Source organism: Triturus cristatus, chromosome 3_2 (genome assembly GCF_964204655.1).
Source record: "Triturus cristatus chromosome 3_2, aTriCri1.1, whole genome shotgun sequence".
NCBI lineage: Eukaryota > Metazoa > Chordata > Amphibia > Caudata > Salamandridae > Triturus > Triturus cristatus.
Window position 1 is genome coordinate 1,093,038,465 of NC_140584.1, and position 13,196 is coordinate 1,093,051,660.

General features: G+C 44.4%; 1 protein-coding gene across 1 annotated transcript in view; it reads left to right on the top strand.

Moving 5' to 3' along the window:
- NLK (nemo like kinase) overlaps positions 1-13,196 on the top strand; it is a 1,424,501-nt gene that overhangs the window by 933,592 nt on the left and 477,713 nt on the right. The window contains exon 6 of the mRNA XM_085649870.1: positions 7,901-8,110. Within this exon, the coding sequence (XP_085505996.1) occupies positions 7,901-8,110 (210 nt within the window). The remainder of the gene's footprint in view (positions 1-7,900; positions 8,111-13,196) is intronic.

A 13,196-nucleotide genomic window follows, 5' to 3' on the forward strand; every position in this document is an offset into this window, starting at 1 on the left:
GGTCAAGACTGATTTGCATATGGACGTGACTGAACTGGGGTGGCGTGGTGAGCAAAATAACGGTGGATTAAACCCAGATCTGTGACTGGGGGTGAATGTTTTGCCAATGTGCAATATTCAGCCCATCATCTTGTGTGTTTTTAAGTTAACGAATGGCATACTGACAACTTTGTTTTTAAATATCCGCCCAAGACGTGGCCGGGTCACTGGAGGCGTTCACACTGTGCCTCATTATCATTTTAATTGAGGGGCATAGAAAGCGGCGGTACTGCCAGATACACCGGCCTGACTTGAGCACCCTAATATAGAAAAATCGTGTCATATGTTTGGTTTCACAACTACGGGCCTAGTCCACCCTGATCCATACCTCCTGCTCTGCGTAGTATAGTTAACCAAAGCCAAGAAGTGAGAATTTATCCGAAGTGCTTTCAGCCTACTTCTAGCTGATACTCTTTGTCTTTTTATACAACAGAGACACTAAACTGTGTGTCCAAATTACTCCGCTGTGATCTGATGAGGCAGCACATGAAAACCAAAGAGGTGAGCATATGTTCACTCACCACCATGGTCTGAACCATGACCTTTCTGAATATGGTTACACAGGGGATATATGTATATATGAAGGCACACACAGAGCTTGATGGGTTTGCATGACAGCACTGTGTGTTTTTAAGTTTGTATATCTTTAAATTGAGAATGTGTATAGTGAGACACATCCACTGCATTTAACTAGGTTCATTTGCCACGATCTTGACATGGTCTTTTATCTTTATCCTTTTTGTACTCTAGGTTTGCTGCCCTTCTCCGGGGTAATAACCCACAGATAAAAAGAATGGTAGGTAGCGTTGCACCACACCACCCACTGTAGATAGATTTTCAGTCACCTGGTCCTGAGGAATCGCCAACTGATCACTTCATGACATTCTGAGGCGAGAAACATGTTGACCATCTGGGGATAGAGCACATTTTTGGTCACATTAAAACAAAATAGTCGCCCTCCTCTCTTTCCCTTTTTAGTCAGGTTGAGACCTTTTCAGAATAAAAATAATCGCAAAGGATTCCCTTACCGGTTTTAATCCACACACCACATCTACACGTCTCTAGGCCCCTCACACCCACGGCACCTATACGGCAAGGAGCAAAAGATCTCCGAGAAAGAGCCCCTTTATGGGTGCCCGTCAAGCATTGCAGCGCCGGCTCGACGAGGAGCAGACCCATATGATGAAGCATGACACCTAGCTTGCTGGGTGTGTGAGGGTCCTAGTTCCGACAGGAGGTATCCCCCACCTCCTCACTACCCTGAGTACACACCAGGTGGCCAACTTCCCGCCGAGGAACTCCGTACCTTTCTTTGTCTTCTAGCTTAACTCAGGGCAAGTACGTTAGACCTCTATTAAGCCCTAGCTGTCCCTCTCTTTATTGAACCAATCTCCCCCTCACTCCTTGCAGATGTCAGAGCGAGGAGAAGTGCTGACCCTAAATGCCTTTACTGTCAGTAGCACACCATTCTCAGCACTGCATCCTCCTTCTGCAGTGCATAAGCGCAGAGTGTTAATGGCCTCAGCTAAGATTTCCAGCCATGGGGACCACCAGTTCGGACTACCCCCTGCCCAATGGTGGTTACAGGGCCAGACAAGCTCTGGGTCTCTCAAGTCCGCCACACCAGCCCACCATGCACAGCTGTATAGGTTTTATTTTCTCTAGTCACCTGAACACTGCTGAAAATGCGCATAGTGGTGCAAACAGCACGCAAACGACTGCGCTGTAGTCAGATACTCGTCATCAAGCTTCCACTTTCCAGTGTATTTTCTTTGCTCACAGCACAAACATAGCTTTTCAAATTGTAATCACCAATTCAAGATGGCAAAAAAACAAAATTAAAATCCAGAGACTGTCAACAATCTATCACAATTGTCAAATAAATCGCAGTGATTAACAGAAGTAGCGAATCAGTGAATCACAACCTTGTATGGCAGAAATGTACTAAAGTGTTAAACCTTTTAAGCCCACCTAGCACTTTTTTTAAACGCTCCTTTCTCAAAAACTACTGAATGGATTTTCCCTGAACCAATAAAAGCACACAATTTCGGAGTATTGGCTATAGGAGCGTTGGCAGACCGAGGTAGGAGACTTTGAGGATGTGGATTGGAGAGATGAGTTGCAGTTCCCATGGAGGATTCCCATCCGGTCATACATCCGCCTTATCCAACTCAATTCAGGTCTCTCTCTGTATTTCTCATCAGTGTTGCATACCTAGGCGAGATGACCTTGCTATCCAAATGTCCATCCAGGAGCCTAAGTTCTAGCGGGGATTTCTCCTCAGTCTCCTTATCCCAAGGAATCCCAGCCTGTACTGCATGTCTTAATCGCAGTTATCTAAAAATGTGTGCGAATGCCATGTGATATTCCGCCTGTAAGTGTGCGAACTGGATCATCGCGTTGACATCCCATACGTTCTCCAAAGAGGATAGCTGCACCAGTCATTTTATCGGGAGTCTCGAAGGGGCGGGGCAGAGTTTGCAATTGTGGTGGCTGTTTTTGTTACTGGGTGCCGGTTTTGCGGTGGTGCTGCTGGGGGGTTGGTACGGCAAAATTGCCAGAGCTGCTTTGGGTTTCTAGTCCGGCCCTGCGTGTGCCTACCTATAGTGGTGTGTGACGTCAACTGCTTGTCCCACCCCATTTCCCTTGATTACTTCAGGTTGCAACCATCGTGGCCTTGGTTGGGTGCGCCTCCCATGGTACCTGCCCTCCGTATAGCACATGCATGTAGCCCTTATCCACTAACCACTCATGGTCCATTTAGAATGTTGAGTCCGCTAGCTGAGCTTATGCCCATTCAATGACGACCTGCATGTTTGCTGCCTCCTAGTATTTCCGGATATCAGGGAATGCGATGCCCTGCTCAGAAACTGACCTTCGCAGCGTGGACAGCTCAATGCATGCCGGGCCACCCTTCCAGAGAAGAGGATCATATCCTAGCATCTGTGGCTCTAAAGAATACGTCAAGGATTGCAAAGGGGATGTTCTGCAAAATATATGGAAATCAGGGGAGCACAATCTTTTTAAATTGCGCTGCTCTCCTTTAGAGTGAAAGTGGCAGCGCCGGCCAGTGCTTAGAAACCCTCTCTAAATTCCGCAGGAGGGGGCTCACATTGTCTGTGTAATGCAAATCAGTCTCCTTAGAGATCCAGAGGCCCAGATATTGAAAGTGTAGGAACTCTACCTTCAGTGGCAAGGATAGGTTGGGAAGATCAAAGATTTCTCCCAATTAATCTGTAGCCCTGAGTATGCCCGTAGATTCTAAATATATCCTCTAAACCCCGAGTTCTCTATGTAAAGTACAATATCTGAATACAGTCAGATCCGGTCCTCCCATGAGTCGCTCCAGCGCTAACCTCACACCTGGGAATTGTAGGAAGGTGGGTTTCTGTTGCAGTAACCCCCTCCACGTTTTGCCTGATACTTGATGCACTTTGACTTGATGTGCCCTGGGTCCCTGCCAATCAGGTTCCCAAGACCTGTGTTCTTTCTCAAACCTGTACCTTTGTACCCACATTTGGCACATCTCTGGCCACAGGTAAGCCCCTTGTAAAAGGTACCATGGGTACTGAGAGCACTGTGACCAAGGAAGGCCTCTAAGGGTTTCAGCACCTATTGTGCCACCCTTCGAGGTACTGCCCCTTCACACACACACACACTGCCATTGCAGGCTGCATGTTTTGGAGCAGAGAAATGTGAAGAGTCGACATGGCACACATCCATGTGTGCCATGCCTGCAACCCACTTCCTGGGGTCTTGGTAAGTCACCCCCTCTAACAGGGTTCACTAGACCCCAAGTGAGGGTATAGTTGCATGAGCGGTACAGTGTGTAAGTCCATTCTTAGACATTGTAAGTGCAGTAAAGCCATAAAGAGTATATGGTCTGGTAGTTGGTCTTTACGAACTCCACAGCTCCATAATGGCTTTACTGAAACCGCAGATGTTTGGTAGTAAGCTTCTCACACATTAAACCCACACTTGGGGTCTTTGATCCTAACCCACAAAAGCCATACTTGTAAGTCGTTTACCTGCCTGTAAACCGTTAACACACTCTGTAAACCGTTAACACACTTTTTCCCATAGGAACCAATGTTACAAGTTTTTAGTTCCTAAAAATGTTGTTGAACTGTCTTTTTCTATGAAACCAAAGTAACTTTATTTGAATCAGAAATTGTTGTACTTACCTGTCAATTGTAAGTCCCCTTATGTGATATCTTGGCATAACACCCCCAAGTACTCAAAGTAACTGAAAAGTAATCAAAAGTAATTTCTATGTAATTTAAACTGGTTTTAAAGCATATTGAAACCTGTAACGATTGCAAATCCTTTCCCAGTTGCATTTCTGTGTACATTTTTACAATTGAAAGTACATTTTACCTACCTGTACCTAGTCCAGCTTGGTTCTAGAAATAAAACATAAGTATACCTTTTTCAAACTTACTCAATTGGTCTAGATTCTGACTGAGTGTGTGTAATCAGTCCTTGATTGAGTGAATACAATAAGTGCTTAACACACACTCCTGATAAGCCTTACTGCTCTCCCACATTACCACAAAGAGAGCTGTTCGTGATTATCTAATATAGCCTCTGCTATATCTCTGGAGATCCCCTGCACAGTATGCCTTAATTTAGTGTATACAGAGCCAGCTTCCTACTGACATCCACTCTGATTCACTCCGCCAGTGCTTCTATCGCTATGGCGAACAACATTGAAGATAGGGGGCAGCCCTGTCTTGTGCCCTGCTTAATGAGGAAGTCTCGAGAGAGAACTGTAATTACTTTCACTCACGCTCGGAGCTGCACAAACAAAAGGCGGACCCATTTTAAATACCTCACCCCAAACCCATTTTTAGGTCTCGCCTACGCAGCGCGCATGCGCTGCATATGAGATAGACCATTAGCCATGGGCACAGCTTTGGGGGCAAAAACGTGCACTCGTTGCATTGCTTGCAATTGCAACGCCTGCACGTCTGGTGATTTCCTTGCGGGAGCGCACGGCGCCATATGGTCGCAATCATCGTGCCTTGATGCACGCTCCCGCAAGGGAATCGCGCAGGCCCCCTCCCCCTGCTGCTGCACGAGGCGCGCGCTTGTGCTTCTTCTGATAGTAAGTGACGGGAGCGATAAGGTCTTCGTATCGAGAAAGGCTGAAAAGGTAGACGCGCAATAAATACTTGACCATACATATAAACAAAACTGAAATAGAATAGCACTTCTAATTGGTTTTTTTTATTAACGCACCGGCCATTTTAGATTAATGCCAGCTGCGTTGAAGGAAGTGGGACCTCTTAATAAATATTCTATTATATAGTGGCTTACATATGGGCAAGTACGTTGCTTTTGTTTTTATGTTGATTACTAATATGAATGACCTGTATTCCGTAAAAAGATACGTAATTGATATCTGTTATTATGTATTGATGCACAATCCTTTTATTATACTCACTATTATCATGAACCTTGTTTCTCTTCGCGTAGTGATATAAATAAATAATTCATTTTGCGGGGAATGTCGACGCTGCATGTACTTCGTATTGAACTTTAAATATGGCCGGGTATTTGGGGTAAGCACTTGCTGAGGTAGCCTTAGCCCTAGTCATCTGAGTTGCTGACTGTCTGGAGACAAACCGTCTTCCTAGCAACAGCCCGAGCTGTGAGCGCTGGAGGGCGTCTCATCCTGACGCGTCGGCAGGCAAAACAGGCCACCTTCAAAGATAGAAGACAGTGTCCTATCGGCAGGAAGCCCACGTCTGTAATCCTAGGATTGTTTACTGGGTAGCCTGCTCATGACTTTATCATGAGTGCCAAGGTACAGATGCCCGTGTCTGTTTTTATCACAAGCATCCTATGACTTTTATGATAATTTTGATTTGAGTTAGCCCGGAGTTGTCTGCTGTTTGGGTTACTGTCTGAAATGTCGGTCAACCACATTTAAAAACAAGCATTGGCATAGCCAATAGGTCTCGCCTTTGGGACCTTATAAGTATTTAATTCTGCAGCACAATATCCGTGGTGCAACATCAATTGTTGCATGGCTAAACACTTATAATGTCCCAAAAGCGAGACCTATTGGCTATGCCAATGCATGTTTCCCTTATGGCGAATAGGAAGGGCCAGTACATAGAATCAAAGCTCTTGCATGTGTTTAGAGATGTAGAGATGTTACAGCCAGGGGGACCCAAGTTTCTCTGTCGCCACTATCTCAATATATAGGTGGCGCAAAGTCAGTTTAGTTGATCGGTGCGGAATAAACCATTTTTGGTCAAGGTGAATCGAGTTTGAGATCTGTTCACAACAGCCTGTTCGCTAGCTCTTTAGCCAACATGTTAAAATCAACGTTCAGCAACAAAATGGGGTCTATGGCTGTTATAATGTTATTTAAGTGTGTGTGTATTTTGTTAGCATTGGCTAGTGAGAAGTTCCCAGCCTGGTACTGGGGAATAATTCAAGTCTGAATCTATAAGAGTCCAGTGTTGCAGACTTGCATTTAAATGTCAATAACTTTTTCTTACTCCTACTATCTATTAACCTAAATTATGCATTGCCATTTTCTTACACTTGCATTTATCCACCTGTGCATACATCTATCTCCCACCCACCAGTGATTAAATCCAAAGCACTAACAGATGCACACGGTCTGGAGAACCGAACCTACAAGCCCACTTCTAACAAGCAGTCTCTGTAATTGTGGCAAATGTATTTGTTCAGGGCAAGGGCCATTACCCTCCTTTATTTGGCATGCATCATCGTAGGGTTTTTATAACAGCAGCCACCGGAGCTGCTGGTGTGGTCTACAACTTCCTTTTTTGAGTGAAGAGCACTTGGAGTGTTTTTATTAATATTTGTTGCCCTATGTGAGCTGTAAGTGTGCAGTGTGTGAAGAAGTGAGTTGAGAAAATATAACTTCCTCCTGGTGGACTGAAAAATAGCTTTTTTATGGTGTCCCCAAGGGTTGATTAAACTTAAGAGGGGGGTGAGACTTTAAGGCAAGAATGTTTCTGTCCGCTAGTGCCCTTACAAGGATGTTCTGGGCATTCTTCAGAACCAATAATTCGAATAGTCAGTCTGCAAATGATGTGGGATGAAGTGTGTATGAAATATTTGATTGATGTTTATGAAAAGGTCTAAATACAGACAGTGACCTACAGTAATTGTGGTGATTGTCCACCATCGTCGTCACCTTCAGGAGGTATACAAAAATTTATTTTTTTGTGCTTTCGAGTTTGTTCTTGGGACTAATGCACAACTCATCATTTAAATACTTCTCCTAGATCACACATCTACCGGTCCATTTATACACACATCTGACCAACTGCATCAGTGTTGGCATGTGCCCATTTATATTGCGGTTGCACGCCTGTATCTCTTGCATCTGTAGGCCCACACTTACATCTCACATCTTTGTGCATATTGGTCCCTCTTTGTGTATTTTGTTTGATCATCAAAATATATTTAACATCAGTATAGGCTCATTTGAACAAAGTACAACCAAATCTAAAACAAACCAGACCTATTGGATTCGTCACTCCCTATTTCTTCTTGAAGTACAGTATTTTTAGGAATGACATGACGATGTTTCTTATCAGTACATAGTCTGACTTTTTTCACAACCCTAGTATGTAATCCTTTGATGACCAGCAAAATCATGAGTACATGGTCACCCTCTATATGCTCAGCATGCCAGAGAGAAGAAGCTATTTTGGCCATTGTTGTTTTTTCAACTGCTGTTCTTAAAGATCAAGCCGAAATGACATTCTTTATCAAACATTCCCTTTTATTATGTTGCCAGACTATATTTCAGTATTTATTGTAGGAAATGTATCCACTTGTTTTGATTTATGCTTCATTGATCTACATTTAGATTTGCGATTTTGGATTGGCAAGGCTAGAAGAACTTGATGAATCCCGTCACATGACTCAGGAAGTTGTCACTCAGTATTATCGAGCTCCAGAAATCCTGATGGGTAGTCGTCATTACACGAATGCTATTGACATTTGGTCTGTAGGCTGCATCTTTGCAGAACTGCTTGGACGGAGAATATTATTTCAAGCTCAGAGCCCCATCCAACAGGTAACTATTATTTCTTTTGCTCGCTTTATGAAGGACACAGCCCTAGATTAATCAATGTGTCATACAACATAAAAAAATGTGTACTTGTTCTGGCATTCTTGTCCATTTTACGTTTATAGTGAATAGGGGGACCTTGAATAATGATGTTTGTTGTATTCTACGTATGGGTATTTAAATAGTGCATAGCTAGTTACAAAGCAACAGAGGGCTGTATTGTAGGATGGTGATACAGTGTATCTAAGTATGGTAGGGAGACTAAAGAAAATGGCAAGTTACAGTAAGAAAAGTAGGAGGCATGTGGGTTATAAGAGGGGAAAGGCTACATGGTCAGACTTGGTTGTTTTGAGCATCTTTATTTTAATTCAGTGACCTAAACATAGCCGAGGATATAACTAATAGAAGCTGCAAAGCCAGAGATTTACTATGGCCAGTAAAACCGAAATGACCTCACATGATTGCTATCCTTAGAGCTACATATTTTAATTTATATTGACCTTCAAAATTTCTATCTTGACACTTCCCTTTTCTGGCATTCCTCTGTATGACTCTCTCTTTCCTCTTCATTTTTTTTCTCTTCAATATCTACTCACTTTCTTCTTTACCCTTCACTCTCTATTTCACACACCAGTGTCTTTTTAAATATCTGACTATTTTTGTATCTTTCACAGCCTTGCTACAGTCTACTTTCACCACTCTTCTCTTGTCAACCTTCCCAATGCTACTTTCCATTCTCACTCTTTGCTTCTGTCCCTTTTCATGCTTTACTCTCTTCCCTGCTTTGCATTTACGTTTACCTGTGCTGTCCTGATTTCATTAAGGTCTGTTGTTAGCCAAGATCTTTTTATTTTAAGCAACTTATTTCTGCATCAGACGATCATTCATTAATAGTCACAAACACTTGAAGGTCTCCCGCTGTCTGCTTGGACCCAGAGCCCTGTCTCATAGATATGTTGTTGGAAGACTATAGCACAATATGCCAAAGTCCATTTGTCCATAGGATGTACAGCACTCGACGTTAGGTAATCGAATGTTCGAGGGAACGGGAGGGAAGATGGCGGATGTTGATCCGCCGCTGAAGGACGCCTCTTAGAGCCTTTCCCCCGTAGCTCCGACTTACGGCTACAATCTGCCTCACCAAATGCTCTAAAGACTGTAATAAGAAGCAGGGATGTTGAGAATGTTGTGAAAACACCGGCAACTCGAAAAACCAGAACTCAAGGAGACAACGCGGCTTGAGGCTTGAGGAATACTCACTTTTGCTTATGTGCCGTCTAACACAAACAAACGGTGCAGTCTTCGGTGTTCGTCTTGCGAGTTGGCGTCCTGGTTCCAGACTCGTGGAGACCCGCTTCAGATTAGCAGCTGTGAGATCGGGCGGTACAGGGATGGCCCGCCCTCGGAGCACTCGGTGAGCTAGGGCCGGTCAAGGGGGAGAACAGGAACCTTCTCAGGAAGCTGCACCGGAGACTAACGGTGAGGAGGAGCTAATGGTAGCCGGTGGCAATGCTCAGCAGCTCTGCTTTGATGGCTGGTTTGGATGGGGGCATTCGTGGCGGCCCCTTTGTGAATTCTGCTGCTGCGAACACTTCAAGTAGCTTTGGCAGACCTATAATGAACCTTTTAAAATCAGGTCAAGCCACAGCACTTCTTCAAGCTATTGGTTCAGAATCATCCACTCCTGATTTTCCTATAGCCGAAACACTCAGTGCGGCAATTGAGTGCGGCTTGGTTAAGTCTGGTGGGGGACCGGCAGGTACATTTTTATCGCAGAAGCGCTGCTTAACTAGTACTGTTAATTCCGTGGAAGTTCTCAATACTGGCCATTCTGCTGTGTCTTCACCATCTGAAATTATCGACGCCGCGTGCTTATTTTCGGATCCATCCAGCATACCCACAGTGGTGGAGGGGGAGTGTGCTGTCGGCACTAAGCAGGCAGAGCTGAAGGGTATACTAGGGGGGAAAAAAGGGTGCACAAGTCAAACTACAGGAGCAGGGCCGGAAAAAAACATTTAAAAATAAGGGCCTGAAAGTCAACAGTGTCGGTAGCAGGGGTGGAAAGGGCCGCGGTCATGGTAGTTCTAAGGCACAAGCAGCTACAGGAATTATAAAAACAACTGCTATCACCCCGAACAAGGATTCAGGAGCAAGCCCGTTACGTAAATGGGTGTCTTCGAAAGGCGAGGTGAAGTCCTTAGTTACACGCTTATCTAATATAGGCTTACCCGCCAGTCAGGCAAAATCAACAACAGGCTCTGCAACACGATTAGAGAGACCTAGGTCCGCTCATGTCACCCCTATAATTCTATCTACAGTGGAAGGTGCAGCTCAATCTGTAAGGCCGCAAGCTAGCGATGGTGCGATTTTTTTCTACAGATCTGGAAAGTGCAGCGACTTTTGTATCTCCTACTACTCAAACTCCCCCCGTAATGACCCAAACACCCCTTGCCGATAAAATACTCGAAAAGAAGAACTACAGAGTAGAGGGGCAGTCCCCACCAGCTCTCTTGACTCCTGGTCTAGCTCCTTCGGCACCCTTATCTGCATTTGTCCCCACATTGGCAACTAAGTGGACAATAGATACTGGTCCTGGTATTACTCAGTGCTTACCGCAGAATCCTCCGATGCCTGCCATATCGGCTATGGAGTCAGTAGGTGGTTCTTTGAATAGCAGTAGTGAAGTTTCCAACTCTAAGATGGCCTTGCAGCCGGAACCTACTCTATCTACAGTGCTTCAAGTATTGGCGGCTCAACATGAGGAGACTCAGTGCTACTTTCAACAGGCTAGAACGGACAGACAGGAGATTAAACTAGCTCTGGAGGAGGCTGTTACAAAGGTTTCAAATCTTGCTCTTGTAGTCTCAGATCTTCAACAGCGTGTTGCCGAAGTGGAAGAGGTCAATGCCGCTACCTGTACTTCAATTAAGGCCCAAGATCAGTTGATGACGACTATGCAATCTAAGGTCGAGGACCTAGAAAATCGGCAAAGACGCCAGAACCTGAGGGTGCCTGAAGGAAGAGAGGGTGCTGATGCTCGAGCATTCATTGTAAAATTTTTTTCAGAGGCTTTTCCTGATCTTGCTGATTGGGACATGGATACGCAAATTCAGAGAGCACACCTGCTCCCTATAGTTGCTAATACCTCTCGATCTTCTAAATTTTCGCGACCAATACTGGTGTATTTGGGGAATTTTTTACTGAGACAAGCCATTTTTTTCAAAGCACGACCAACTACCCCAGTTCAATTTGACTCAATGTCTATCTTTGTTCGATCTGACTTATGCAAACAAACTATGGATAGAAGGTGGCAGCTCAGGCAGCTCATGGACCCTTTTAAGTCTGTTGGTGCACAAGTTTTCTTACAAGATCCTGCCCGCCTTAAAGTGATTAAAGATGGGCGCCCTCATGTTTTCTTTAATGAGAAGGAGGCTAAAAACAGCTTATACAAATGGCAACAGCAATCTAAGAAATGAGGTGGTGCATTTGCAATGAGGTTTAGTGTACTCACAGCTCCTTAGATTTAGTCCTTAACGAGTTTTGACTTTTGTTATGCGTTTGGGGGTTTATAACGTATTCTCATATTTGTGTCTACTGGCCTGTCAAGGCAGTCGGGGGGGGGGGTATCTTGGGTGCACTTTGGTTTAGTGCTGTCATTGATGACAGCAGGGAAGGGGGTGATTCCGCTCCATAGGCACAGGTTTGTGGGGGTGGGTGGGGCCAGGTTCATTTTGTCAGGGAATTCGTTGGGCTAGTTTGCACGGTAGTACTGGCTAAGATGGGTGCTTTTTGTGGGGGGTGAGGTGGGGGGGTGTCAAAAACGAAAAAAGCCAAAGGATTGTTAAACGCACACTTAGGGACTGTTTTGTAGGACACGATTGGGTTAAGGAGGGACATTGGTTGGGAATTATTATTGGAAGACAATGTCTAGAATTCATGTAATGTGTTGGAACGTAGCTGGCCTGAACTCTCCTATTAAGCGCCGATTAGTGTCGGAAGAACTGAAAGCATATAGACCACAGATTGTGGATTATCAGAGACTCACTTGGCTTTTAAGGATCGCAGTTTTTTTAAGCAAATGGGGTTTGAACTAACAACGTGTACTACTCAGACTGTGTCAATACGTGGTGTTGCCCTTTTGCAAGCGTGAACTTCTAAGTTTGTGGTACTCCGCTCACTTAGCGACAGTAAAGGTCGCTGGGTAATCGCTCAACTCCTGGCCTATGGTCAGAAGCTCACGATTTGCGTGGTCTACGGTCCAAATAATGACTGCCCAGAGGTTATCTCCTTTTTAAATTCTGAGTTGCTGGACTGGGACGGTGAACTCATAGTCATGGGGGACTTTAACTGTGTATTAGATCAGAAGTTAGATACCACAAACACTATGGGTAGGGCTAGAATGATTCACACTAGGACGGCTATTAAGGATCTACTGCATGTACATCAGTTGGTTGATTTATGGCAGGAGGCTTATCCACTAGTTAATGGCTTCACATATTTCTCGCAACCACATCGACAATATTCCAGGATAGATATGATGTTCGCAAACCAATCTAGAACTATAGATTCTTATATTGCGATATGTCAGAAAATCACATCGGATCATAACCCCCTATTATTTACAATACTTTTAGGATCAATACCACAGCGGACGATAAGGGGTTTTACGTTTCCCAAATATCTACTTATAAGACACGATTATATTTAGTACATGCAAGGGCAATTAGTGGATTTTATAGAAATTAATGCCCTTACTGCTTCATGGTCTATAGTGTGGGACAGTCTTAAGGCATACGCTAGGGGCATCACCCAACAGTATTTGTTTTGACAGAATCAGGCTAAATGACGACTGGCAGCGGCCGGACGCAGGGAATACCTAGTCCTAGAACAGCGGCATATTAATTTAATATTAGCTAAGGATGCCCGGGAAGCTGAGATCTATAGGCAAATATAACAGTGAGAGCGAAGATTACTCGTGATTTAAGGGAGAAAGTTGCCAATCAGTACCAGAAATTTAGAGCTCAACAATACGAATATGGGGAGAGGATTGGACGGGTATTAGCCTATCAATTGGCGGATTTCAGGGCCAATA